The sequence below is a fragment of the Pelodiscus sinensis genome, chromosome 2 (assembly GCF_052426305.1).
Source record: "Pelodiscus sinensis isolate ZL-2025 chromosome 2, ASM5242630v1, whole genome shotgun sequence".
NCBI classification, from domain to species: domain Eukaryota; kingdom Metazoa; phylum Chordata; order Testudines; family Trionychidae; genus Pelodiscus; species Pelodiscus sinensis.
Window position 1 is genome coordinate 150000685 of NC_143053.1, and position 24462 is coordinate 150025146.

General features: G+C 46.6%; 2 protein-coding genes across 4 annotated transcripts; one reads left to right on the forward strand and one right to left on the reverse strand.

Annotated features, from left to right (window-relative positions):
- Positions 1-2888: 2888 nt before the first annotated feature.
- Positions 2889-12577, reverse strand: SEC61B (SEC61 translocon subunit beta). Its single transcript, XM_075921602.2, has 4 exons — positions 12312-12577; positions 12120-12217; positions 11443-11544; positions 2889-3264 (listed from the first exon to the last, which is right to left on the reverse strand). Exons 1-4 carry the CDS (start codon positions 12312-12314, stop codon positions 3177-3179), a joined length of 291 nt encoding a protein of 96 aa, XP_075777717.1. The 5' UTR covers positions 12315-12577; the 3' UTR covers positions 2889-3176.
- Positions 12578-12603: 26 nt separating this feature from the next.
- ALG2 (ALG2 alpha-1,3/1,6-mannosyltransferase) lies at positions 12604-15269 on the forward strand. 3 transcript variants are annotated; one of them, XM_075921600.2, is made up of 2 exons: positions 12604-13117; positions 14237-15269. In XM_075921600.2, exons 1-2 carry the CDS (start codon positions 12800-12802, stop codon positions 15137-15139), a joined length of 1221 nt encoding a protein of 406 aa, XP_075777715.1. In that variant the 5' UTR covers positions 12604-12799; the 3' UTR covers positions 15140-15269. The 3 variants fall into 3 exon arrangements, with proteins under 3 accessions (XP_075777715.1, XP_075777716.2, XP_006113092.4); XM_075921601.2 differs by lacking the exon at positions 12604-13117 and adding an exon at positions 13142-13578; XM_006113030.5 differs by lacking the exon at positions 12604-13117 and adding an exon at positions 13143-13506.
- The last annotated feature ends 9193 nt before the right edge of the window (positions 15270-24462 follow it).

The following is a 24462-nucleotide window of genomic DNA, read 5'->3' on the forward strand; positions in this document are numbered from 1 at the left end:
TAAAACAGAGTAGCTTAGATACATAGATTAGTGGTTAATTTGTATTTCATTTCTAGGAGAATCCATGATCTAAGCAATTGCTTAACTAACCACCTAGTTCTATAACTCCCTATCTCAAATGCCCCTTCAAATGCCAGCTTCAAACAAATCATTCTTAAACACTGGAATAAATTGCCTACGGGGGTTGTGAAATCTCAATCACTGAAGATATTTAAGAGCAGGTTAGAGGGACACCTGTCAGGGATGATCTAGATGGTGGTTGGTCCTGCTGAGAGGGCAGGGGACTAGACTCCATGACCTCTGAAGGTCCCTTCCAGGTCTAGTGTTCTATGATTCTTCACTCCCAAACTGCACACTGTTGTATATTCTTTACGGTCACAAAAGGAACCCAGCTCAGAAGGCCAAGAAGGGATCAGTCCATTAAACTAAATCTTCTTATTTTACTCCGTGTATTGCACATCCTCCAGTCACATTAAGAGCTAATTTATATTGATTGCCCTATGTCAGCTTGCACAGCTCAGGATCTACGCTATAAAATTATATGCACACTTTAACTTCTAGGGAGTTAGTATCTGTCAACTTTCTTTATCCTTAGAAAAGACAGACCCGGCACTTCTAGGGTTTGAATTTATGTTGCTTGAAAGGCAATGTTTATTAACTTTTATTCAGCTCAATTTCTCAGACCCTGTTCCTTGGTTTATATTTTTGGAGTCAGAGACTACATTATATTCACATTAGAGATGTAAAGTAAAGGGGAGACATTACAATTTTCAATGACATGCCTGCAGGTCCATAGGAATATTATTTTTTTTCTTCATTAAGGTGCCACATACTTCAGGAAGGGTGTCATTTCTGACTCTCACAATGGTGAAGATGTTAGAACTTCCTGGAGCACCTATACCACTCCATTGTTTACCACTTAGCCTGAAGGCAAGGGAGCAATAGGGCAGCTACGTGCTGGATCAACTGACTTTTCAGGCCAGATCTGGCCCACCCCTGGTCTTGGCAGATTACTTAATGATCTTTCTAAATGTTATTCGTATAATTAGTAACTATCGTAAAGTGCTTTGATCAAAAGCACTATATAAAACCCTTAACTATTAACTTTTTTTGGTTCTGCAAATAAAAGCACAGAAATTCACATTTTAATACAAGTAGTCAGACCTTATAATGTGATAGATGTGCCTGTTTTTGGAAGCACAGTTCATGGCAATACAGTGTAATGTTTGTCAGCTTTACCCTGAAGGTCAGGTTCTGCATTCATCTTGCTTCTGTATTTGGACTTGAGGGCAATAAATCATGAAAATTTTGTCTTGCAAGGTACATAATAGCAAATGGCATCAGAAAACACACTGCTTTGTCTACAAGTTCTGGGGACTCTCCAGTTCTTTGAATCCAAAACTCAGTTAGGAAACTCTAAATTCTGACTGTAAGGTTTCATCATAAGAAAGTTTCAACAAGAACTCTTGTATCTTACTGGATAAACAGGAGGGCCGCTCACTGAATTCAATTCCAAAAGAATTATGTAACTGGTTGTCTGGTTTAGTTCCTATTGGAAAGTAATCCTCAGACTGTTGCTTAAGAGCAAAAAGATGTTTTTTGATGTAATTGGTTTTGGTCAACAACCAGCTCATTTTCAGGCATAAAATCTGCCTGAAAATACGTAACCTCAGCCAGAACGATCCACAGACCGCTTGAACGGATCTTGCTGACCATTGGTGCTCCACAGACTACAGTAGGGATGTTAAATTTAGTTTAATCAGTTAATTGACCACTCAATAGATTTTTCCATTGACAAGTCAATAAGCCAGGGAGCTGCAGCAGGGTTAGCTCCCTCCTTGGAAGCTAACCCCATTGTGGCTCTGCCTTTTAAATGTATTAAGAGCTAGCAGGCTCGTAATACACTTAAAAAGCTGAAGTGTAGCAAGTGGAATCCAGCTTGAGCCAGGACAGCTGAAACATAATAAAGCTGGAGCGCAGGGGCAGGATCCAGCCCAAGCCAGGAATCAGCTGTCCTGGCTCACGCTACCCCCGCTGCCAGTAGGCTTTTAATACATTTAAAAAGCAGAGGCACAGTGTCTGGGACTGGGTGCGAGCCGCTACCCTCCTGCCTCCCATGAAGACGGTGCTGGGGGGGGGAAAAAGCTGGCTTTTAAAGCCAGCTCCCTCCCCTTGCGACCTCTGACAGAAACAGCAAGGGGGGGGAGGGGAGCAAGTAGTCACTTACATCCCTAGACTACAGTTTGAGAACCTCTAGACAAGACGATCATTATAAAATCTGTAAGTCTATGCTGCTGTAGCCAACTACTCAAAGGCAGCACTTTTACTCAGGTAGCCAAGAAACCACAAACCATATATTTAGGCTCTCCTACTATTATTTTATTTGCATCTGGCTAGGCAAGTTAAAAAGGAGCCTTAGCAAGGGCAATGGGCTAAAATTCTACCCAACACTGAGGGGAACAAATAAGTAAATCAGTCATTCAAGAGTTTTACATTGAACAGTATGAGTAATTCTAATTGTAGCTCTGAGGGGGGAGATGGGAAAATGCTGCTCAGTGGTCCAAAGTAGGCTCATTACATGATCTGTTGCTGCGGAACGCCATAATCAAAAGGGTGGAACAATCCACCAGCACACTTATCACAGTATGTTTTAAAGCACCAAGTGCATTCACATATATGATTTGAAACATTTTCATGTATCACAAATTTTGTTCCAAAAACAATTCTCTGATGAAAGATTTTATTTTCTACATAAGATTGTACAGTATGTAAAATTCTATTATGAGCTATTGTTATACCATTGTTTACTCAAAACTATGGAGAAAGCTCTTTAGAATAGCTCACGACTGTGCTGCATTGAAAGGAAAGAGGAACAGAGAATACATTGCTTCAATTTACATATACACATTTTATTTTAAGACCTGTAATTTGTCTATAGCCAAACATACAAAGTCCATAGCCAAACATACAGTGACCTGTGATAGCAAAGCTTCAAAACCTGCACAAACAGAAAAATTTAACAGTTCATTCAACACCAAATAAAAGTGACAATGGATTCCTCAATAGTGATACCGGAAGCTTTCCAAATATTCTCTCTCCATGAGCAAACAAAAATCCTCCTTACTTTTGGTCCAAGATGTAGGCTTTAAATGGCAGACACATAGATGGTATTGAGTCTATGAGCGTGTGTACTTGCCCCAGATATGCAACATAAATACAGAAGCAATGAAGAGGAGACTCATAACCAAAACTGGAACAGGACCACTAGAAACAAACAAAAAAGTTGGTTAATCTCAATAATATATAAAAAAATAACTTGTTCTGAAGTTTAGGTAGAACCAGCTAAATCAATTTCAAATCAATTTAATTTGTAAATACACAGACTTAATAACAAAGTTCTCTCCTGAACCCACTCCACAATCCCCACTAAATAAGAGTGATGAGGATCATTGTGTCATCTAGAGCAAAGATGTTAATACATTAGAAGAATTTAGGTTTTAATAGTGTAAGTTACTCCTTTCAGATTATCAAAACTAAGAATCATTTTCTCAGAATTGGTATCTGGCACATTAAGTTGGAAATCTAAGATTTAATTTTTAATAGCTCAGCTTTGAATTGCTGAAAGGATATGAATGATTCCATTTGTATTGGAAATAATTACAGAAGTATTTAATAGGGCTGTCAATTGATCTGGGTTAATGCCGGAGATTAATGCGGGACAGGAATAATGCATTCATTTTTTAAATATGTTAATCGCAGGTGTTAATGCTGCACTGTCCCTTTGAAGTGCCACTGTGGTGCTTTAAAGGGGTAGCGCATTAGAAACTGGGGATCAGCTTGGGACTCCAGCTGATCCCAGGCTCCATGCAGCACTGCCCATTGAAACACCACCATGCATGATTAAAAAGCGTCATCGTGCAATTACATTTTTAAAATCACTTGACAGACCTAGTATTTAATCATTTACTGCTAATCACCTGTTGAAAACAGGATCGTAGTACTCTCAAACTGTAAACTTTATCACCCCTTTTTTAAATTCAGGTTTCTGCCTCCCATTCTGGTGGGTTTACTACTGAGTTAGGGGCCCAAGCATACTTGTATATAAATAGCAGCTAGTCAAACTTAGGTTCAAAATTAAAATATTTTAGCTTGGCAAGTAATTTATAGCCAAATCCCCAATTTTAAGAAGTCAACAGAATGTAAAATGAAGTGAAGCAACAGATACAATCATTTTTAAGTAGGCTTTTTATATTGGTTATATCAGTTTTAGTTTGATTAAATTTACTGCACGTGGCAATGAAAAATTCACAAGTGGAAGTTCTGTCCATTAAAACTTCTAATCTGAACTTCGTGTGGAAATCTTTTATGCTTGCTAATTCTATTTTTAAGAAGTTATAATTAGAGTATATTTTTGGAAAGTCTCTCCATTTCAATTTTAGACAATGTTAAGCTGGCTGTTCTATGCAGTGACTAGTCTGAAAGGGATTCCAAACAAATTAACATGTGTGTTCTATTACACAATAAAAACATCATTTTCTTACTGTACATCTCATTAATGAAAGAAAATCAGATACAGAGTTTAAGGCAGTATCATAACATTAAGACATCCAAAATTTTAAACCATAATAAGCACTACAGATTTCCAAAAGTATAAGAGTTTTTATGAAGCAGATATTACTTGAACACAAGGTGAGAATGCAACTGAAGCTACTGGCTTCAAGATTTTTCAACTACTCAGGCAATTTTCTGATTCACAGGTTTCTGAAGGTCATCAATTCTCAAACTGTTTTAAATCATAATTGCTATACACTGTGCATAGTCCAGTTTGGCATTTGTACAGAACTCTGAATTGTATCTAACAATAGAGATATGTAGAAGCATTTACTAATCCAAATAATTGTAAAAAAGCACTTATTTTAGTTTTCAATTCCACAGTGCAATTCCATACAAAACTTTTGAACCATTTTCCCCATCTTCACAATCTACTTCCAGACCCTAAAAGTACAAATATGAATACATAAAAATTAAAGAAGCCTATGATATTCCACAATTATAAAAACAAAACAAAAACTCCCCTCAAATATATTTAACTTGCCACTTAAATCAATAAATCATTCTCACTCATTAAAATATAAATCATCTTCAGACTATTCCTATTTTTCATCCTTTCCAAAAGTACAACAGGTGATCTATTCACTGAATAATTATAAATGTATCACATTTCAGTTAAGACAGATTGGTTCTTCCTCATTTATGGGAACACTAAGGGTACGTCTAAACTACATGGTTCCGTTGACGGAGCCATGTAGATTTGTTTATTTGGCAAAGGGAAATGAAGCCGCGATTTAAATAATCGCGGCTTCATTTACATTTACATGGCTGCCGCACTGAGCCGACAAACAGCTGGTTAGCTGTTTGTCGGCTCAGCGCGCTAGTCTGGACGCTCCCCTGCCGACATGAAAGCCTTTTATCGACATCCCCCGTAAACCTCATCCTACGAGGCATAAGGGGGATGTCGATAAAGGGCTTTCAGGTCAGCGCGGAGCGTCCAGACTAGCGCGCTGAGCTGGCAAACAGCTGATCAGCTGTTTGTCGGCTCAGCGCAGCAGCCATGTAAATTTAAATGAAGCCGCGATTATTTAAGTCGCGGCTTCATTTCCCTTTGCCTATCTGTCTAATCTACATGCCTCCATCGACGGAGGCATGTAGTCTACACGCACCCAGACTGTTTTCTCTAATAACTCTGATCTCTAGTTGGGGCTAGTGTCAACATACTTTTGTATTTCATTTTAGACTTGTCAAGAAGCCTAGCTTAGTCTCAAGTTTTTTAAATAGGGGGAAATACTCTAAAAGCGGTTTTTGTGATCTGTGGTATCCAACAATAGCTCTTGAGCTGAATATGGCTCAATACGAAACCAAATACGCCTCTTTTGACATTCCCAAAACAAGTGCAACTTTTTTAGATTAAAATTAAAAACATAGAATTTTAAAAATGCGTAATTACTCATATCAAGATGGTCTTTTTCTATCTATTTCACCTTTAACCGGTGGAGAAAGCAAGATGGTGCACCCCGGTAAGAACTGGCTACACTCTGGCAAAAGCCTACTGAGGAACTGTGCTCATTTAAAGGACCGGCTGAGGGCACGCTATAGGGTACGCACATGTGTTCCCTGTTGGGATAGTAAGAGGGACTGGTGACGGCAGCCCCCAACTGAATGCCGCTGTGTCCCCAGCCGCTGTGCTCCTAGAACAGACCCCATGGCTTAGCCACAGTAGTCCCCCGACTGCTACAACAACCCAGTCATGGCGGCCTAGCCAACAAAGCCCCAATTGACTGCAATGTCCTGTCCCTGTCCCTTAACCTGGAGCAGGCCCCAATGTCTGGCCCCCATCTAGCTGCAGGAAGGGCCGGCATGAGTAGAAGGGGAGGCTGCAATCCAGCTGTGGCAATCCTGGCCCGGCCCCTCATCCAGCCACTGCTGTCCAGGTGCAGCAGCCCAGCCAAAGTCAGGTAAGGTAATCTGGTCCCAGGGCCCCCCCACATACTCTACTTTCCATCCCATGTCCTGCAAACTGCACCTCCCACCCACTCCAATTCCCTGCCCTGAGCCCCTCCTACACTTCAACCCTGACACCCGCACCACCAGCAGCAGTCCCATTCAATAAAATCTGAATATGTTTCATTTATGCTATTATTAATCATGTCAATTATCAATAATATTAAACTGTATGTTCTCAGTTGTGCAAATGGGCATTCTTATACTGGCTCTTTGTTGACCACTTGTGAATTTTGATGTAGTTTGGCTCTTTGGTTTGAAAAGGCTGCCAAGCCCTGCACTGGCCACATGTGGCCATCTGGCCAGTTGAGTGCAGCTAGGTGGCTTTATTTTAGAATAATGTGGCTAGTTCACTATAGCAGTAGCCACTATAGTGGCTAATGCTTCAGAACTGGTTGGACACCTTGGCTCTAGATCAATATGATCAACGTGAGATATTCGTTTGTTTGGTGTTTAAGAACCAATTTGTTGTGTCTCAATGTAAGTTCACAATTAGGAAGATTTACAAACCTGATGGAAAGTAGCTGCTCCTACTGGTAAAACTGTAATTTTATAAACGTGCTTTCTGAACTGACTTCACTGTAATCTGACAAACACAATAGCCAAAAAAAAAAATAAGGATTGTGTCAATGTATGTGAAACATGCAGATACATTTAAGCTAACTTAATTAATACACAGTGGTGGGAAAGGAACTTGACCATACTGACATCTTGGTATGAAAACTTAGGGTTTTTTTTCCTGTACTAGCTTTAAAAAAAAAAATACTTTGGTGCAAATATATTAGAATTTAGTTGCAGACAAACTTGACCTCCTTAAGTCAAGTGGTTCCCTTTTTATGAATCTGCATCTGACAGATCTTATATAAGCTGTCTCTTCATAAATACATGCAAAACCAAAGATTCCAAAGTGCATTAGTCTTCAAGGAAGAACTTGGTACCTTGCTAGTTATGATCACTGTTAGGGAGTTATAAACTTCAGTAAAGAAAATGTGTACTAATATTTCTGAAGCACAATCTACTACATCTATATTATACCAGAATGCTAATACTCAGGAACATTCCTGGCTAGAAGTAGTCTGATTACAAAAAAAACGCCTACTCAATACTGATAAATCATTACATCTTTCCATTGCAGTTCAATTTTATGAAAGATCCTTCCTGGAGTCTAGGAGATCAACCATTATCCCCACCAACACACATATGCTTCTCACCCTCATTGATCTCAATATTTTCTCTGACTAGCCAGATGAATTCCCTTATTACAAGTAACATTAAATAACCAAAGCAGCGATGTGATTTCTATAGCTCCCTGCCCTGGTCAACATCATTGGCATCAACTTTGATTTTCTACCCAATCTAGTTTTACCAAAACCAAACCATTCTACTCAAGATTTCTATTACATAATCTTGACATTTTCACAGTGATCACAGGCGAGTACCACAAAAGAAGGGTAATAAGGTCCAAGCAAACTATTTTGCTCCAACTATTCTTCCCATTAAAACGTTTCCCCCTCCCCCCGCCATGTTGATTCATAACTTCTTAAAACGTTTAAAGCTTCAATACTTCATTTACGTTCCTCAACAGAAAGTGTTCTGAATAATTCAAGCATTCACATTTGAGATAACTTTTTCTGAGAGTGATCAGGCATTCAGTGAAAATGTTCAAAAGCTATTTGGTATTACAACCTGTGATTTACTTGGATTGCAGGCCATACCCATGTTTCCTCTAATTTTTGTGTACACATGTGTGGAATGAATTTTGTTGTGTGCACCAATATAAAGGTGATGTGTGGCAAAGGTGGGGCTGAGGGATTCAGAGTGTGGAAGGAGGCTCTAGGGGGGCAAGGAATCCAGCAGAGGGCGAAGGCTCCGAGGTGGGGCTGGAGATGAGGGCTAGGGTGCATGGGATGAGCGCTCTAGGGTAGAGCCGAGAATACGGTGTACAGGGTATGCGAGGGGACTCATGCTGCAGCAGAGAGAGATGACTCCCATCAGTCTTCTCTCACCACAGCAACTTGGGGACAAGCATCTCTCTCCCCTCCTGTGCAGCCCTTGATAGCCTGCTATACAGCAGTGCAGCTCTCAGGGAACTTGGGTCCACACACCAAGCAACATGCTTTTTACAAAGGAACCTTGTTGAGCCACTGATGAACTGCACCTGGGTGTTACAGTGCCAGTGCAGCCCCAACATAAGTGTTTCATCCAGAGGGAAAGGGAGAAGCTTTTCAGAAACAGGGTCCTATAGTTTGTCTGCTGAACTAGTGACTAGCAGAGAATGGAGGCAGGAGTTAGTGAAATTCTAATGCTGCAGATCATAATCTATGGGTCGGAGAAGAGGGCAGCACTGACCTTCCAGCACTGAGGAAGCCTGATAAGGGCTTATATTAATCAGGTAGTGACCACTCTCACTTAGACAGGCAAGACATCAAAAGAACCCCAGCAAGTTTCTTTGCAGTGAATGTTTTAACGATTCTCCCTTAGACCTACATACTGTTATTAATAAGGATGTTAAGGAGCAGGTATTTGGCTAATCATGTAGTTGATACAAATATACTGACTACATGATTAGTAGATAAGGGGAGGCACTGTGCAGAGCCACAGCAGGGGTAGCTCCCGGAGCTGGAGGGCGCCAGGACTGAGCGGTCCCAGCTCACGTGGGTCTGGGACTGATGCAACTCTGCCTCCTCTGCGACTCCTCTCCCCACACCACCCAGACAGTGTTGGAGGGGGGAGGGGGGGGGGAAATGGCTTTCAAGCCAGCTCCCTCCAGCACTGGCTCCTGTCCCCTCCCCCCACTACCTCTGATATACAGGCAGCAAAGGGGGAGGAAGGAAATTAGTTGTCGACTAATCTGCTACTCTTTTACATCCCTAGTTACTACCACATGCAAAAATTCCTGGTTCAGTTGTCTAAGTTCTTATCTTTACCAATTACTTGTGAGAGTCACAAATACACTAGGAGAAAAGAACATTTCCTTGTGGATATGGATTTTTGTCATTTTGATGAGGTGGGAACAGTCGCTTCTATCAGGATTGGTAATTTCCCAGGAAAAACTACTTTAGGTCAGAGTGCTGGTAAATACTAGTTTAAATCGGGACAATGAAAAAAAAAATTAGAATATACTGGAGGACTATTACTGAAAAATATTTAGCAATCTGATAATAGTTTTTCAGTAATATGGTCTGTTTAATTATGAAAACAAAATAAAGCACCTCAATCAAAAGTCATATGCTATTGCCCTGGCTATTTCAAACAAAAATGTCTGATTCTGGGAATTTCCCCTTTATTTACTAATCAAGACTAGGTATTTGTTTAGAAAAGGGGGAATTCCCAGATTCAGAAGTTTCCATTTGTTTAAGGTAAACTGCCATACTAACTCCCCACCTCCAAACTGTGTAGCTGAAGGGTAGGCAATAACCCAGAGGCAGTTGACCAGAGTTAGTCCCGGATGGGCCCTGGCACTTTATTTACCTGCGCATCCGCAGGTACAGCTGCTTGAAGCTCCCTTTGGCTGCGGGATCACTGTTCCCGGCCAATGGGATTTGCAGGAACCATCGCAGACTGGGACAGTGCTGTATCAGAGGCTGCAGCACTGGGGCAAAGGGAAGATGTGCCTCCTTCCTTCCCTAAGTTATACCAGTGGTGGGCAACCTGCAGCCCATCAGGGTAATATACTGGCAGGCCATGAGACGTTTTATTGACGTTGGTTGACCAGCACTTCCCACAGCTCCCATTGACCAGGAACAGCAAACTGCAGCCACTGGGAGCTTTGAGATGCCTTGTCTGAGGACAGTCAACATCAACAAAATGTCTTGTGGTCTGCCAGCACATTATTCTGATGGGCTGTGTGTGAACCATAGGCCGCAAGTTATCCACCACTGCCTTAGAAAATTAAACTTAGAAAAGTATTTTTGTAATCACCATCAGCCGGATTAAAAGAATGCCAAGGATCTGTAAAAACCTAAATCCCAAGTGACACAGCACGGAAAAAACAACATGAATGGAAACTCATATTAAAAGTTGGCCACATTATCTTAGGATTCAGAGTGGTTGTAGAGCTTGAAGATAATGGTGAGCTCACTTTTTGACAGCCAGCTGCAGCATCTGCCTCTTTCTGATTATCAAAGATAGCCGAGAGGGTACACACGGAAGGAAACGGGTGTAATGGGCAAAAAGACTGATTAAAAGCACCTTAGTCCTCTGTTGTAAGGATGAAGAAACTTAAGATAGGGAGAAAATATGTAACAATAGAACAAAATTGTGCAGTATGTGTCAGCCCAAGCTAAAAATGTTAGCTTTTTAACATCAGCACGTGTTAAAGACTTCTTCGCTTCATTATGTTTAACTCAAGACCTGTGGTTAATGAAGTTAATGTCTGACGGATCCCATTAGCAGTGAATTGCTTCTGTATGTATATATTATTTCCAACTGCAAATGATATATATAGATATATAATGGTTCGGTATTTCTGCGAAGTGTTTTTATTGAATAAAACCCCAGAAAAATATAAATAATGAAGTCTTAGAGCTTAAATCTGAAACTACTTATACATGTGCTTTACTACTCTGAGTAACCCCTTTTGATTTCTGTGGGACTGTTCATAATATTCAATCAATGCACATGCCATGTCTGCAAGCTGGGGAAAAAACAATTCAAGCAGTCTCTTGACTGGATTGCATTCAACTTAAACATCTACCGACAGAATTAATCTTTCATATTTTCATAACCAGATCTCCTCAAGGCATTCCTTCTGGCTTATCTAAGCAACTGTGGTTTTTCCACATTTTTAATGCACAATATGAAGGCCAGAACAAATGACCTCTGGAGCTCCGACTACAGTGTCTAGACTTAAAACAACACACTCTTGCTGCTTCTTTGACTTACACTTTGAGCCCTGGGGAGTCCTCTGTGTAGAATCTCCACATGCCGCCAGTGCCTGCGGATGTAGTACGGCCCGCACTTCTAGTCCCACAGCTGGCATTTTTCCTTCAAAGGAAAGGCAGGGGAATCAGCACCTAACCTGCATTAGCCCTCAGCTGAGCACCCAACCACCAGCGTTCCAAGGGTAGGGATATAAAATCTTGTTTAACTAAGACAGCAGGCTAACTGATGAAACGGTGGGGAAGAAAGTGGCAGGTTGAGGCGAAGGAGGGGGGCACTGCCAACTGCCTCCATGGGCAAGGAGTCGGCAGCCCCCCAGAGTAGGTCTGAGGTGACCACGGGGCTACGGGTAACAGTTAGCCTTTACCCTGCAAGCATCACCTGTGAAGACTGACACTTACCAGGTAAGGGGTTAGCCCCTCTCACCCCTATCCCAAAGGCCCATTGTGAAGCTCCCCGCCCAGCCCATTTCTGCAGCTCGCAGACCGAGGACCAGGCCGGGGCTGCCCTTAGCCACAGAAGAGGGGAGACGGTTCCTCTCACCCCGTGGGCCGCTCCGGGCCTGGCACAGCGGGCAGCGGCGCCCAGCTGCTGGGGTGCCAGCCCGAGCGCAGGGCGGGAGGGGCGAGCCCCGAGCTCGGTATTCGGCCGGGCCCCGCAGGGGGCGGCGCAGCAGGTACCTTTGCCGGACTGTGGATCCCGCCGCTCGAGGCGCCACCGCTTTGCTGGGGGAGCGGCTGGAGGCGCCGACGTTGGTGCCGCTGGGGTTGGGCCCGGGCTGCGGAGAGAAACAGACAGCGCGTGAGGCGGGAGCGGCCCGAGCCCCGGCCGGGGAGTGGGGAGGGGTCGGGGTCTCGGTCTCGCGCTCTCACCATGGCAACGACTTGGGGTTCAGAGAAGCGCGCGCAAGTCTCACACGTCCGCCGTCTCCAAAACTCGGTACGTCGGCAGCAGCGGGTCCTTCAGCAGCGACGTTCCAAGTGCCCCGCCCCTAGGACCTCTCCCTTTCTGGGTCTGCCAGGACCCCGCGGTTGCCTCGCTACTGCCTGACTCCAGTTCCCTCTCAGGAGACGTTTTCCGGAGACGGTATCCCAACCCAGTGCTCCAGCCGACCTAGTCCCGGGTCCCTTCCTCTGCCCGACGCCCGCTTGAAACGGAGACACGGCAGAACGCATGGCCTAAGGCAGCAGGCAGCGCTAAGACACCTATAGGGACTAAGGCTGATGTGTCCCTAGCTAGACGCTTTAGCCAGAGGCGGAGCTGCGCATGCGCTCTCCGCAACGACACGTGGACGAGTTTAGCATCACTTCTTCACCCGTAAGCGGGCTCCGCCTCCTATCCGGAGGGTGCGCGCGCCAGCATGGCAGGGAGCCCGGGCCCGTCCGTGTTGTTCCTGCACCCGGACCTGGGCCTGGGCGGCGCTGAGCGGCTGGTGGTGGATGCGGCGCTGGCGCTGCAGGCGCGCGGCTGCCGCGTGCAGATCTGGACCGCGCACTACGACCCCGCGCGCTGCTTCTCGGAGACGCGCGGCCTGGCGGTGCGGAGCGCGGGCGACTGGCTGCCGCGCAGCTTCCTGGGGCGGGGCCACGCGCTCTGCGCCGCGCTGCGCATGGCCTACGTGGCCCTCTACGTGCTGCTGCTGAGCGGGGAGGAGATGGACGTGTTCGTGTGCGACCAGGTGCGGGGGAGAGGGAGGGGGCGTGGCCAGCAGGGGGCCAGGCGCACGTGCTGGGCGAGGCGCGAGGCGCTGGCGCGGGACCAGCCGTTACCCGCCTGCCGGGGTCCTCGTGAGCCCGCCCCCCCCACCCCCCCAGCTGCGCGAGCTCGATGTGCAGCCGGGACCAGCCTGGCGAGGATCGGGCACCAGGGAAGCAGCAGCCTCTGGCTCGTGCCCCACCCCAGACGTGGCAGGAGCAGTGGGGGGGCAGGTCTCTGTGGGGCCGGCCGCCCCCTGCGGGCGTTAGCGAGGGGCTGCGACCCGGAGCCTGTGGGCGCTGCCCAGCCCAGCCCCGGCCTGTGCCCGTCGGTCGCCTCCGTGAGGCTGACTCCTGGCCAGGCGTCTTGCTGGTGAGGGAAGGCAGGAGCGACTGTGAGGAGCCTGGCCGCTGGCTCGCCTCTCCCTGGGCAAACCAGGGAAATGTGAGTGGTGTCGGGCATCACCAGCGTCTGAATTCCCACTTGTGAGGCTCCTGCTGTGATAATAAACAGGGATTCAGTGAAATTGACCAGGCACCCACATTTCCCCTGCAGTGAAAATGTTGGTCAGAATCCATGGCTGTGTCTACACTGGGCCACTTATTCCGGAAAAGCAGCCGCTTTTCCGGAATACGCTGCGAGCTGTCTACACTGGCCCTTGAATTTCCGGAAAAGCAACCATGCTCTACTGTACAAAATCAGCCGCTATTCCGGAAAAGCTATGCTGCTCCCGCTCGGGCATAAGTCCTTATTCCGGAACACTGTTCCGGAAAAGGGCCAGTGTAGACAGCCCAGTAGTCTTTTCCAGAAAAAAGCCCCGATCGCGAAAATGACGATCGGGGCTCTTTTCCGGAAAAACGCGTCTACATGGCCACAGATGCTTTTCCGGAAAAAGGGCTTTTCCAGAAAAGCAGCCTGCCAATGTAAACGCTCCTTTTCCGGAAATACTTATAACGAAAACTATTCTGTTTTAAGCATTTCCGGAAATTCATGCCAGTGTAGACACAGCCCATAGGTGTAGCTGTTGAATCGATCTTATTGTAGAAGTTGGAATTAAATAATATTTTCTCTTATTCTCACCCTCACCCCGGGGTTTGTCTAGGTGTCTGCTTGTATCCCGATTCTCAGACTGGCAAGAACTCCTAAGAAGGTTTTGTTTTACTGTCACTTTCCTGACCAGCTTCTGACCAAGAGAGAATCTTTTCTTAAGCGCATCTATAGAGCACCACTTGACTGGCTGGAAGAGTATACTACTGGTATGGCAGATTGCATTGTTGTCAACAGCAGTTTTACAGCAAATGTCTTCAAGGATACATTTACATCCTTAAATCACATTAAACCTGATGTCCTGTACCCTTCTTTAAATGTCAGTACCTTTGAAACTATTGTTCCTGCAGATATAGCTAATATAATTCCCCAAGGGAGAAAATACTTGTTTCTTTCAATCAATAGATTTGAAAGGAAAAAAAACTTAGCATTAGCTCTGGAAGCATTACATGATCTTCGTGGAAGGCTCAGTGCTCAAGAGTGGAATGAAGTTCATCTAGTTTTGGCTGGTGGTTATGATGAAAGGGTTTCGGAAAATGTGGAACATTATGAAGAGCTGAAGAATATTGCGTCCAAGCTTAATATTAGCAAGCAAGTCACTTTTGTTAGGTCTTTTTCAGATGAACAAAAAATCGCTCTTTTTAATAATGCTGTGTGTGTGCTTTATACGCCAAGCAATGAACACTTTGGCATAGTACCTTTGGAGGCTATGTATATGAGATGTCCAGTGATAGCAGTTAATTCAGGTGGTCCTTTGGAATCTGTTGTAAATAATGTTACAGGATTTTTGTGCGAACCTCTTCCAACGCAGTTTTCTGAGGCCATGGAAAAATTTGTGAAAGACTCTGCCTTAAAGAATACAATGGGAACAGCTGGAAGAATGAGAGTTACCAAAAATTTTTCATCATCAGCATTTTCAGAACAGCTGCACCAATACATATGTAGATTAACACAATAGCAGATACACTTACTGTAATTTACTGTTGTCATATTTCTGGTTTGTGTATGAGATGGTTCAACTAATAGCTAGGCTAACACATATGCTGGAGTATTTAAAAAATGTAAATTGAATTAAATCTTTAAACTACCCTTTTCCCCCATTTTTTTTCCCCCATTCCCTTTACAGTTGTATGCGATAGTGCTGGGTCATGCAAAAATGGTAATTTGAATATTTTTCCTACACTCAGGACATCAAAAATTGAGGTTTTAGAAGGTACAGGTTAGACCTCCCTGGTCCAGCACCCTCAGGACTTCACTAATCCTGGATGAGGGATTTTTCTGGATCAGGGGAGGTCATTTCTCCCCCCTCCCCCGCAGCCCTCCTACCTCCTGCCCTGCCTTGCCACCCCCACCTGGTTCCTCCAGGCAGCCCTGCTGAGTCTCGTGCTGAGCTCCCTGTTCCCTACAATTTCCCTCCTCCCGCAGCCCAGCTGAGCTGCATGCCAGCTCTCTCCCCTCCCCCAGCCCAGCTGAGCCATGCAGCAGTTTCCTGGCCCTGCTCCACAGTCCTATAGGGCAATGTGCTGCCTCCTGCCCCCCCAATGGGCCATGCTTCTGAACCACCACCGCCACTCCCTGCAGTGCGCCAGAACGTTCTGATCAGGGCATTTGTGGTCCTGTGGGACCACAGATGTTGCTGAAACAGAGTCCTAGTTTATAGAGGTGCAACCTGTAGTATGTATTTCCCATGTCTTTTTGTCCCTCGGACATGAGGGTAGCAAGGCTTCCTGGGACGTCTGTGTGTCTGCGGCAAAGTGCTCACTGTGTAGGCAACAGGTGGCCTTGCTTGAAGCACATCACCATTGTCTGAACCGAGCCATTTGGTGTTGGCTCACAGATTAGGGCTAGGCTTCATACACAGTGTCTCCTGGAATGACTACCCTTTTCACTTATCTTCACAACTGGACCAGCTGTGAGCATAGTGGCTGTGTCTAGGCTACATGCCTCTGTCGTCAGAGGCATGTAGATTAGACACATAGGCAAAGGCAAATGAAGCCGCGATTTAAATGATCGCGGCTTCATTTAAATTTACATGGCTGCTGCGCTGAGCCGACAAACAGCTGATCAGCTGTTTGTCCGCTTAGCGCGCTAGTCTGGACGCTCCTCTGCCGACATCAAAGCCCTTTGTCGGCAGCCCTGTTATTCCTCGTGGGATGAGGTTTACCGGGGCTGCCGACAAAGGGCTTTGATGTCGATGGGAGCATCCAGACTAGCGCGCTGAGCGGACAAACAGCTGATCAGCTGTTTGTCGGCTCAGTGCGGCAGCCATGTAAATGTAAATGAAGCCGCGATCATTTAAATCGCGGCTTCATTTGCCTTTGCCAAAACAACAAATCTACATGCCTCTGACGACAGAGGCATGTAGTTTAGACATACCCAGTGTGTCCAACAGCTCCCACGCCATCCTCCTGACCCTGCGAGACCTGCAGGCACAGGTGATCCCAAGATGAACTGGTGTGGAAACACCTTGAGTGCCTGCGTGCACTCCATTGTAGTTTTGAGCAGGAGGATTGCCATGCTGACTGGGAGCTGTGGTACACCATCTGGGAGCAGCTGTCCCGGCAGCACGAGACCATGTGCATGGCATTTACCAATGCCATTGAGCGCTTGGTTGCTGCCATTAAGCAGTCCAGCAGCCACCCTCCAGCACCTGCTTCCCCCCAACTCCCTCCTGCACCTGCTCCCCTGGCTTTTTCTCCTAGTCCCTCCTCCCTGCCTAAGGCTGCTGAGGGTTGCGCACACAAGGCGGTGGAACCTCTCCAGCAGCTGAAGCATTCAGACACACCTGAGACAGGTGCCACTCCCAGCTCCATCCCTGTGCCCTTCCTCCCCCGTCCCAGGTTCTTTCACCAGTCCCTCCCCAGTTATATATTCCCCAAATAAAAATTACTGAGTTTATTTCATACAAAAAGTCTGATTTATTTTATTTGCAGAGGAAGGGACAGGTGGGGGAGGAAAGGCACAGAGGAATAATGCAGAAGCCCTTTGTGGAGAGGCCTGGGGAGAGTCTCAAGTGACCTTGTCAGAATCACTCTCTCAGGGCTTCTGGGATGAGCCCAGCCCGAAGATGGGCTTGCCAGATGGCAGCACTGTGTGGCTGATCAAAAGCCCTGGTGAGCTGCCCAGTCTCTGTCCCCCACCCTGGCAGGAAAGACTCTCCCTTGTTTTCACAAAGGTGGTGGAACACAACAGGCTGCTGGGGGATGCTCTGGTCGCTGAAGTCCAAGCGGATGAGGAAGCTCTGGAACCTCCCCTTGAGGCAGCCGAAGGCACCCTCCACAACAATGCGGCACCTGCTGAGCCCAGTGTTGAAATGTTCTTTCGTGGGGTCTATGTGGCCCATTAAGGGGTTCATTAGCCAGGGGAAGAAAAGTTACGCTGCATCACTCATGATGTAGATGGGAATATCAACTTTCCCATCCATGATGGTGAGATCGGGGGGAAACGGCCAGCGTGAACCATCTGGAAGAGGTTGGTGTTCCTGAATATGCAGACATCATGCGCCTTTCCTGACTACCTGACGTAAATGTCCATGAATGTCCCTATGGTCCACAAGGGCCTGTGGCATTATTGAAAAGGACACTTTCCTATTGCTAAAGTCTGAGGCACCGTGGTTGCGGACAAAAGTTGGAATGTGGGTGCCATCAATGTCCTCCCCGCAGTTGGGGAAGCCCCTGGCAGCAAAGCCAGTGATGATGTTGTCCACGTCGCCCAGGGTGATGATCCTCTGCAGCAGGATGGCCTTCACCACCTGTAGAAACATAAAATTACACGGTTGCCAGAGTCCTTGAGAGTTCCCCAAGTCCAAGCCCCTTCCCACAGCAGGAGCAACTCCAACTAAACCATCCCAGGCAGGGCTCTGACAATCTGGGATTGAAAAATTTATAGGGAGGGAGATTTACCTCCCTCTCCCACCAGGCAACCTATTCCAGTGCTTCACCACCCTCCTAGGCCAACTGTAAGAGAGTCAAACCTGCATAAGCACAGCCCCAACATTTGATCTCCCCATGTCGAACTGGTTCCCAATGGAGTGGTAGCTGTCCAGCATGGCAAGCTTCCATAGTGTGATGGTGACATGCTTCTGGAGGAGGATGGTGGGTCACATCCAGGTGTCCCATTGCCAGAGAGCAGGGGTGAATCACTCTCAGAGCTCTAGGAAGGTGGCCTTCAACATGCGGAAGTTCTGGAGCCACTGCTGATCGTCCCACCGCTCCATGATGATGAGGTCCCACCAGTTGGAAGCTGCAGGGCACAGTGTGCAGGAGAGGATAGAAGGGACTATGGTGCATGAGGAGCACCTGGGCCAGGGTGAGAAGGTGCCTCCTTCTGAGCTGGTCATTGTGGTCCTGTAGTACCATGAGGGCAGCCTATATAAACTGCAGCAGGAGGTCTTCCTCTCCATGCTGGAAGTGCTGTGGCACCCGCAAGGGCAACCAGAGCATGCAGTGTGAGTTTGCGGTCCCTCTGGTAGGCAATGGAGAAGAGTCTGAGACACTGCTGTAGAGCCCCTTTAAGCATGCGCCCCAGCCTCAGGAAGCAGCGCCAAGAAGTGACTTCTGGGGAGCTTTAAATGTGATTCTCACTCCAATGAGTGTGGACACACTATTTCAATATAAGCCTGTGTTATTTCAGTGTGGATTTGTGGTGTCAATGCATTATTTCAAAATAGTCACTTCAGGAGTAATTGTACGGTAGTGTAGGCATAGCTTAATGCTCTGCTAAGCAGGCACCTTTTCCAATGAACTGAGACTAATAAGGATAGTAAGAGCTGAAGAAGAGGAGAGAGTTTGATATGATTAGTGCCTATTTTGAGACAAACCCAGGCCCTTTTGTTGCATAATTTAGGTTAATTCATCTCTCAGGGCCTTGACAATAAATAATGGATCATTAAGTGCCCCAGATCATATTCATTGATGTCATCTTCAACTTTAAAATGATCACAATTTTATTGAACTCACTGCTTCAAGTCATGGAAACTGGTAGTATATGTACTTAGCTGAAATTGTGGTACAGAATGGACCTCCCTGGTCCCAAGGGTCCTGGACTTGACCGGTACCAAAGGAGGGAGTTTGCTGGACCAGGGGAGGCCTATCTGCTGATGGACTCTGGGCTCTCCAGGGTCCATCCGCAGATTGGGCAGGACTCCTCCTCCTTGCTTCAAGCTCCCTGTCCCCAGGCTGCTGGCTCCTGGCTTTGCCACTGCTCCACTGCCCCAGGGGCTTGTGGCTGCAGGCCACCAGGGCTCTGCTTGCTGGGCTGGCGTGGCTCTGCTGCCTCGGGACTGCTGCAACTCCACTCACTGGTGCACCCAGGCTGCCCGAGCTCCGTAGCACCTGGGCACTGGGGCAGCCCAGACTTCACTTCCCTGGGGCTGCTGCAGCTCCCCTTCCCCGGAGCCTCTGCAACCAGCCCCATGGCCCCTGGCTCTCTGGTGCAAGGGATCTCTGGTCTAGCAATATTTGTGATTGTGCCGTACCAGAGTCCTGGATGAAAGAGATTCAATCTGTACAATGTATGGTTTGCACTGAGTGTTGCAGTGACAAGGGGATGTACTGCATTGAGTATAAACTGTTATCCTGTTTCTGTGACAATTACAAAGGAATTAGGGAATAGTTGATGTAATAAGAGTATAATTACAAAGCCCCCTTATATCTTTAAAAAAGAAACTTGTTTTCAGAATTTTAAGATGGCCTCTGCGGCGGGTTGGGGGAAGGAGAGAAGCCTTAGCCTTGAAAATAAACTATATTTTAGGAATGAGTAAATACTGCCCCCCGTAGTATGTTTTCAAGCAAAAGGAAATTGTTACAGGTAGTATTTTTCAAACTCCAGGAATGAAGGTACTTATAAAAAAAATGCCAAGGACTAATATTTTTAGTGTCATAGACAAAAGGAGGAGGAAAAATCCTATGACAGTTCAAAAAACTTTCTGTTGTCAAAACCTACATCTAAAATTTCTGGGTGCATTTTCACTTAGAAAACTTTATGTGAGGCATAGATGTCAGTGGGTATGAACAGATATACCTTATTATTTCCATTTCTTTGATCAGGAAAAGCTTTGTAGATACAATGATTCCTGTAATAGGGACTTCAACATGAACACTTTCTGAAGTATCTCCCTTATCCCCTTGCTCTGTGCTACCATTTCTCCTTAAGGCAGGTCTACATATGGGGCAACATCAACCTAAGTTATGCAACTCCAGCTATGTGAAAAGCATAGCTGGAGGAGACATATCAAGTTGCTGGAGGGTCTCTGCTTTTGGGGGGCTGAATGGGAGAAACTCTCCCATCAACTCCCCTTATACTTCTTGTTCCGTTGGTTTACCAGAGTTGACAAGAGCATTATCAGTGGTTAATTTAGCAGGTCTACACCTGGGGAATCAATTGCCACATTGCCAATCTCGCGGTAAGTATACACCTGCCCTTAGACAAGAATGGCCCTTGGTCTGTTTTCCCTCCATACTGACCCAGTCTATATGGTGCTTCTCACATCCTTAAGGGCTTGTGGAACTTGGCACAGCAGACCCCATCAATGGCATATTTCTAAAATGAATCCATGTTGAGCTTTCAATCATGATATGACTACATTAGCTGGGATGGAACGTGGCCCAAGGACTTCACACATTTGGGTGTGAAAGCCTATAGCAGGGGTTGGCAACCTTTCCGAAGTGGCGTGCCAAGATTTAACTTATTCACAGAAGGGGGAATGGGGAGAGCAGAGGCAAGCTGGGTACAGTGACCATATTTTCTGCACCAGTTGCAGCTAGGCAGAACAGTTTCTTTTAAATTATGAAACAGATTAAGCATTTTAACTTTCTCATGTTAGTTTATTAAACTTCATTTTAAATAAAGTAAAATATTAAGTCCAACACAAAAGGTTTCAATGTTTTCTTTATTTATGGCAGTGGTGGGGAACATTTTTTGGGTCAGAGTTACTGACCCACAGAAAAATCAGTTGGAGACAACACACGTGAGAAGCAAAAAAACTCCTCCAACCTCCCCCCCCACCTCAGCCCTCACTGATGTGGCCCCCAATTGAGACACCTCACTCCTCTGGTGCTCCAGCCTCACGAGGTGAGGGGAAGGGACAGGGAGAACTGAGGTTCAGGGTTTTCTATAGAACAGATTTACTTTTCTGAGGTACCAGAGCTATTGGATTTTATGGACCCTTTAGGCTCTGGGGTAGGGACAAAAATGAGAGGTTCCATGTGCGAGACAGCTGTCAATGAGTGGGATAGGGATGGGGGTGCAGGATCTGGGTGGGAGGTGGGGTGCAGAAGGGGGAGAGGTTTCAAAGTCTGGGTAGGAGGTAGGGTGCAGAAACAGGCTGGAAGGAGGGTGTCGGGCCAGGTGGAAGGAGCAGGAGCAATGGAGGGTACAGAGTAATGGAGGGTGGGTGCAAGAGTAATGGTGGATGAAGGAACAGGGTGGGGGTAGATGTCTGGCCAGGCCAGAGGGGAGGGTGTCTGGCCAGGAGGGAGGGAACAATGGAGGGTGTCAGAGCAAGCTGGAAGGGGGGGATGTGTTCTTGCCCGTGGGGAGGGGAGTGAGTGTGGGGGATTGGGATGTGGGGGTCTGGGCATGAGGCAGGATGCTTACCTGGCTTTGTGACCCCCTTGCATCAACTGTCATGGCCACGCAGTCCCAAGCCAGCCCCAAACCGCATGGCCATGGCCGTGGCGCTTCTGGGGTAGTTGGAGGCTGGAGGGGCCACTGCTGCAGCCACACAGTCCAAGGCTGGCTCCAGAGGCCCTGCTGCCATGGCCATGCGGTCTGGGGCCAGATCTGGAGGCCGGATGCACTGCTACTCTGGCCGTGAGGTCTCAGACTGGGCCCAGAGGCGCCACTGAGGAGCCTCAGACCCACTGCTGCCTCCTTCCACTGTAGCCTAACCTGCTGTGGAGAAGAGGGAGGGCTCTCCAGCGGCTGCACGGAGGAGCCAAGGGTGGGGGCTGAGCTTGAGCCCTGTGTGCCACTGAAAATAGGCTCGTGTGTCACTTATGGCACATGTGCTGTAGGTTACCAGCCCCGGGCTTATAGCATCTAGAAGGGAAGGAGGTGCTATTTAGTTCAAGAAGTTGTTGGCATTGAAGAAGTTTAATTTAACAGTGTTATCATCCAGGGGTTGTAGAGTAATCCAAGACACCTACTAGCCCATTTGAAAGCAGCTGGGTCACTGAGTTCCCTGTCAGCTCTTAATACATTTAAAAGCCTAAAGCGCAACAGGAGAGACCCAGCACGAGCCGGGACAGCTGATTCCCGACTCGCACCGGGTGCCTCCCACCGCACACCAGCCTTTTAAATGCACACCAGCCTGCCAGCTCTTAATACGTGTAAAAGGCAGAGCCCCAGCGGGATTAGACCCCGCTGCAGCTCCCCCGCTTATCTACACAGGGCTCTGCCTATACTTAAATGTGTTCCCCTCATTGTATCTTACATTCATTTGCTGCACTTGCCTACACACTAATCACACTTTTCCCCCTAGGCACCAACTCATGCACATCCACTAATATGCACATGGAGGGCTTGAGTAGGCTGTGACTCACCCTCTTTGTATCCAGGCCCACATCCCACCAGTCTACCCAGCACTCTGGCTGGGGAGCAGGGCTGGAGCACCTGGGTTTCCCATGTTCCACTTGGACGCAGCTCTGGAAAGCAAGGCTGGGGTGCTGGGCTTCCTCTGCTCTGCTATGTAGCAGGGCCGGGGAGCTAAGAATTACTCTGCTCTGCCCTGGTGCTTACCCCGCTCCTCCTCCTGCCCACTCTGGCCAGGGCTTGCCCCATTCCAGTCCTGTGCCTCAGCCATGTAGTGGGGCTGAGGTGATGGGGCTTCCCTTGCTCTGCTCCAGCTGGGTAGAGGGGCCAGGGCGTCGACTCTTACCCTGTTCCGCCCCAGCGCTCTGTTCATTCTTGCCCAATGTCATAACCAGCAACTGGTGACTAAGGGGTTAACTCTGTAACTGTAATCTGTAATCTGTAATCTGGTGGCCAACCAATAACAATGCAGGTAGGAATTTCATACTGGCAAAGAAGCAGTTTTATCTCTCCGCTCTTGCGGGCTCCAGCTTCTGCATTTATCGTGCCAGAGTTGGGAACAGCCTTGACATGGTGGCAGAGCAGTCGGATCATTTTGAGAACCCAGAATCTTAAAAGGACACAGGTTTTTCTTTTGACTAAGTGCAAGGTTGGGAGTTTTTTTTTTTCTTCTTTTTCTTTTCTGTTGGTGCCTTGGGGAGAGGCACACAGAAGATTAACCTAAAGCCAAACTGTCCAACCCAAACAGGGTTTTTTTTCTACCTTTTGGAGCAACTAGATAGCAAGGCTAGATCAGGGAAAGATGTCCAGCTCTAGGGCAGATTCATGCTCCGAGGAGGGGAGACAGGAACATGTCCCTGTGAGGCCAAGGGGAAGTAACCTTGAGAGGGCAGGAGCCCTCTTCTTTGTGGGGGAATGCCTTTAAGGTAGGCAGACCTCTAACTGAGAAAAGAGGTGGAGTTCTTACTAGGAATGAAGCAAATAAAAACAAAAGAAGAGGCGAGGCTACTAGAAATAGAGGCAGAGAGGAGGTGAGTAGAAGCAGAAACACAGGCAAGATGTGCTAAAGTGAAGACTACAGTTGGAATGGGGAAAACTAACCAGCTGGGCATTCCAACTTCACCAACTAACTTCCCTGCTCCCACTAATGTTTCAATCACTGTTCAACACCCCAGGAAACTCCAGATCCAGAGAAAGGAAGGAAAATTCAACGGCCATTGTGAGCAGGAAGGACACACCCAGCCAACCCTTTGTCTCTGTTGAGCTAGGGAGTTCAGGATTTGAACTCACAGGGCAAGGGCGTAACTTGTGTTTGCCAAGGAGAGCTGCAATTTTTTAACCCTAAAAGGTCAGGATTCCATCAGTATTGAGTCCAAGATATTGCATGACAGAAAGTATTGTCCTTGTAGGCTTGCCATGGATTTGTTCCTATTGCTGATATTAACTTTTGTAACTAAATGTGCTGTTGTTACCAAGAATTGTAAAGATGTCGAATGTGCATACTCTTTTGGAAAGACCATTGAACCTGTTAAGAAATGTACCAAAGAACACACTCTATGCTAAAAAGCCTCATGATACTGGTATTTCACTGTTGATACCTGTAACTAGTTTTGGAACTTCTCACATAAGAAGGGACATTCCAGAACTGGGGTACATTATAAAAAAGGAAACTGAGGCACAACAACATTTTGTTTCCATGTCTAAGTGCCAAGATACCTATTCTATGGGGAATGAAAATAGTTTCATTAA

Excerpts from the sequence above, each read along its gene's own strand:
- SEC61B (XM_075921602.2), bottom strand. Across the intron at positions 11,545-12,119 it reads GGATCCACAGTCCGGCAAAG|GAAAAATGCCAGCTGTGGGA; the intron begins GTACCTGCTGCG and ends TTTCCTTTGAAG. Across the intron at positions 3,265-11,442 it reads GACTCCCCAGGGCTCAAAGT|TGGTCCTGTTCCAGTTTTGG; the intron begins GTAAGTCAAAGA and ends GTTTGTTTCTAG.
- ALG2 (XM_075921600.2), top strand. The coding sequence starts at position 12,800 with ATGGCAGGGAGCCCGGGCCCGTCCGTGTTGTTCCTGCACCCGGACCTG. Across the intron at positions 13,118-14,236 it reads ACGTGTTCGTGTGCGACCAG|GTGTCTGCTTGTATCCCGAT; the intron begins GTGCGGGGGAGA and ends GGGTTTGTCTAG.